The 2,616-nt window shown below is 35.7% G+C and overlaps 1 protein-coding gene across 1 annotated transcript; it reads right to left on the reverse strand.

Annotated features, from left to right (window-relative positions):
• Window positions 1-222: 222 nt before the first annotated feature.
• On the reverse strand, window positions 223-1,905 carry LOC146466640 (uncharacterized; the record flags this gene model as incomplete). The annotated part of the gene is made up of 1 exon (XM_085126981.1): window positions 223-1,905. A coding segment is annotated over one exon (1,041 nt), but the record flags the coding sequence as incomplete, so codon positions are not given.
• Between the last annotated feature and the right edge of the window lie 711 nt (window positions 1,906-2,616).

A 2,616-nucleotide genomic window follows, 5' to 3' on the forward strand; every position in this document is an offset into this window, starting at 1 on the left:
CGTATAATTCCAAAGAAAAGCCCCTCTTTTCTCTTGCATAGTATTTCCTGACCTTACTTTCTTGTGATGAACCGTAACTGGAGTATTGTTAATGACTAGCATATTCCTTCAGCTTAGAAAGTCTCAAAATGTGCTCAATTTCTGTAGCCACCTTTTTGAAAATCAGCTCAGATATATATATATATATATATATATATATATATATATATATATATATATATATATATATATATATATATATATATATAGGCAGAATATGAAGGTTTACACAAACAATGAACTCCCAGCAGAAGGATCCGAAGGATGCAATACCACCACGTAAATTTAAAGACGAATACTGAGCAAGAACAGTGGGGTGAACTTCTTACCGGTCCGACTTGGTTTAATAACGTTTCGGCTTTCAGCCTTCTTCAGATAATGTTAAAAACTAAAAACTAAAAACTATTTACAATGGCTGCGCGTATCAAAGGTACAGGCTTATATAACCAACTTAATTAGCGTTACAAAAAGGTTTGAATCACAAACAAAATAACAATAGAATAAAAGCGAGTGACAAAAGTTACGTAATAAGCCAAACGTAACACATTCCCCGCTAGAGGCCTCTGAATGAACATAATTAAGGCTATAACATGATCCCAAAGCAGGGGCCCTTAAACAATACTGTAATAAATTCCCCGCTGAGGGACCATGAACAACCCAGCAAAAATGAAAATAACAGAATCCTCCAGCGGGGCCCATGAACGCAAAAGGCGAGTCACACAACATTTGAAACTATTTACAAAGGACTAAGAAATAAATAAATAAAAATAGGAGCTGGACAAGTGTCAATTCATTTTCAATGCAAGAACATGTGAAAGGGTCTAATTAGTTGCTATAATTAATACGATTTTTGGAGCGAAATTCCCGCCTTTTGTTAAGGCCATGTGGATTAAGTGTGAATAATTGCGTCATCCAATAGGCTTCTCTGGTAAGCAGTAACTGGTCTAAATGTAGCGGATTTTTGAAGGAAATAATTTGCTCAATGATGATAAACCTTATTTGAGAAATGTCATGTTGGGAGCTATTAAAATGTACCGCCAATTCACATGTTCTTCTATTGTTGAGCATATTCGATTTATGGTTGCGGAATCTAATTTTGAACTCAGTTGATGTAGAACCCACATATTGTAAATTGCATTTACAGCATGTTGCGAGATAAATTACATTTTTGGATGAACAGGACAATTTCTGTCGGATAGCATAATGCCTACCCGTGGCCGAGCTTTGGAATTTAGAAGCTTGAAGTAGGAAATTCTTACATAAGTCACATCTATTTTTTTCACATTTAAAACAGCCGCCCTCATTGACCGTCTGATTAGTAGCAGGGCTTGTTTGGAATTTAGAAGGTGCTAAAATTTCTTTGAGATTTTTGGTTCGGCGGTAAGCAGGAAAAACAGATTTTGCTGGAAAAATTTCTGCGATTAGAGGTGAAGATCTTAACAAATGAGCGTGCTTTCTAATGATGCTTTGAACGTCCGGCAAAATTGGATTATAATTGAGTACCAAAGGAAAAACTTTTTTGTTTGCTTTCACCTTTTTGCTTAAAAGTCCCGATCTTGGAATTTCAAGAGCCTTATCAAATTGTTTGTCAACTAAATTGGCCGGGTAATTCTGCGACTTAAGGTACCCTTTGTATTCCTTACATCTAGTTTGCAAAAAATCCTCAGTAGAGCAATTGCGCTTAATTCTCAAGGCTACCCCATAAGGAATAGCCCTTTTGCAATGTGACGGGTGTGAACTAGAAAATGGCAAATAGAGGTGACTGTCAGTAGGTTTAGAATAAATGTCAGGAACAATTAACCCATCCTTAAGGTGTAATGTAAGATCCAAAACGTGCAAAAAACTATCGGAATAAACCAATTCAAATTATATATATATATATATATATATATATATATATATATATAATCCAAAAATGGGTTGAAATCTTCATCAACTTAAAAGTGCTCAACAGCTGGACTAGAGCAATAATAATAATATAATGCAAGACATAGGTTATTCGGTCATTTATTCGCTACTCTGAGTTTCATGCTTCTTGTGAAGCAATCATCAGGCAACTGCCAGAAATAACGGTTACGATAAGAGAAATTTGAAAATACAGAACAATAGACAATAGATGCTAACTTGTTTGCGTGGCGTGTCACACGGGATCGTTATCAGTAACTAAAAAAGAACACTGTTCAGTAGAAATTTCCTAGCATGTCTACAACCTGATGCGAGTTCATTTCTGCTGTTGAGAGTTGACATTTCCGGCCTGCATAATATAAAAAACTTTTCCCACAAACACAAATTACATCTCTTAGATACATTCGAATAGGACCTAGCTTGTTTAACTTGCCGCCATTTAATTTCATACGCAATTTGTTGATCTTTTAGGCTCCAGATATACTTACTAAGCGCGGTAGCATGTTTGTAGCGCTCATTACGAAATGAACATAAATGATTTCTGAATCTTAATTTAAAAGTAGTGTCACAAAGTCCGATATATGTTTCCTTTGTGGTTGGAGTGGTGACTTCAGCCTGGTAGATGACATTTTCTGCGTTGCAATTTCCATCCATAGGGCACGAGTTAGGTTT

This window comes from Pavona decussata, unplaced genomic scaffold, assembly GCF_977016875.1.
Source record: "Pavona decussata unplaced genomic scaffold, jaPavDecu1.1 SCAFFOLD_142, whole genome shotgun sequence".
Classification (NCBI taxonomy): Eukaryota; Metazoa; Cnidaria; class Anthozoa; order Scleractinia; family Agariciidae; genus Pavona; species Pavona decussata.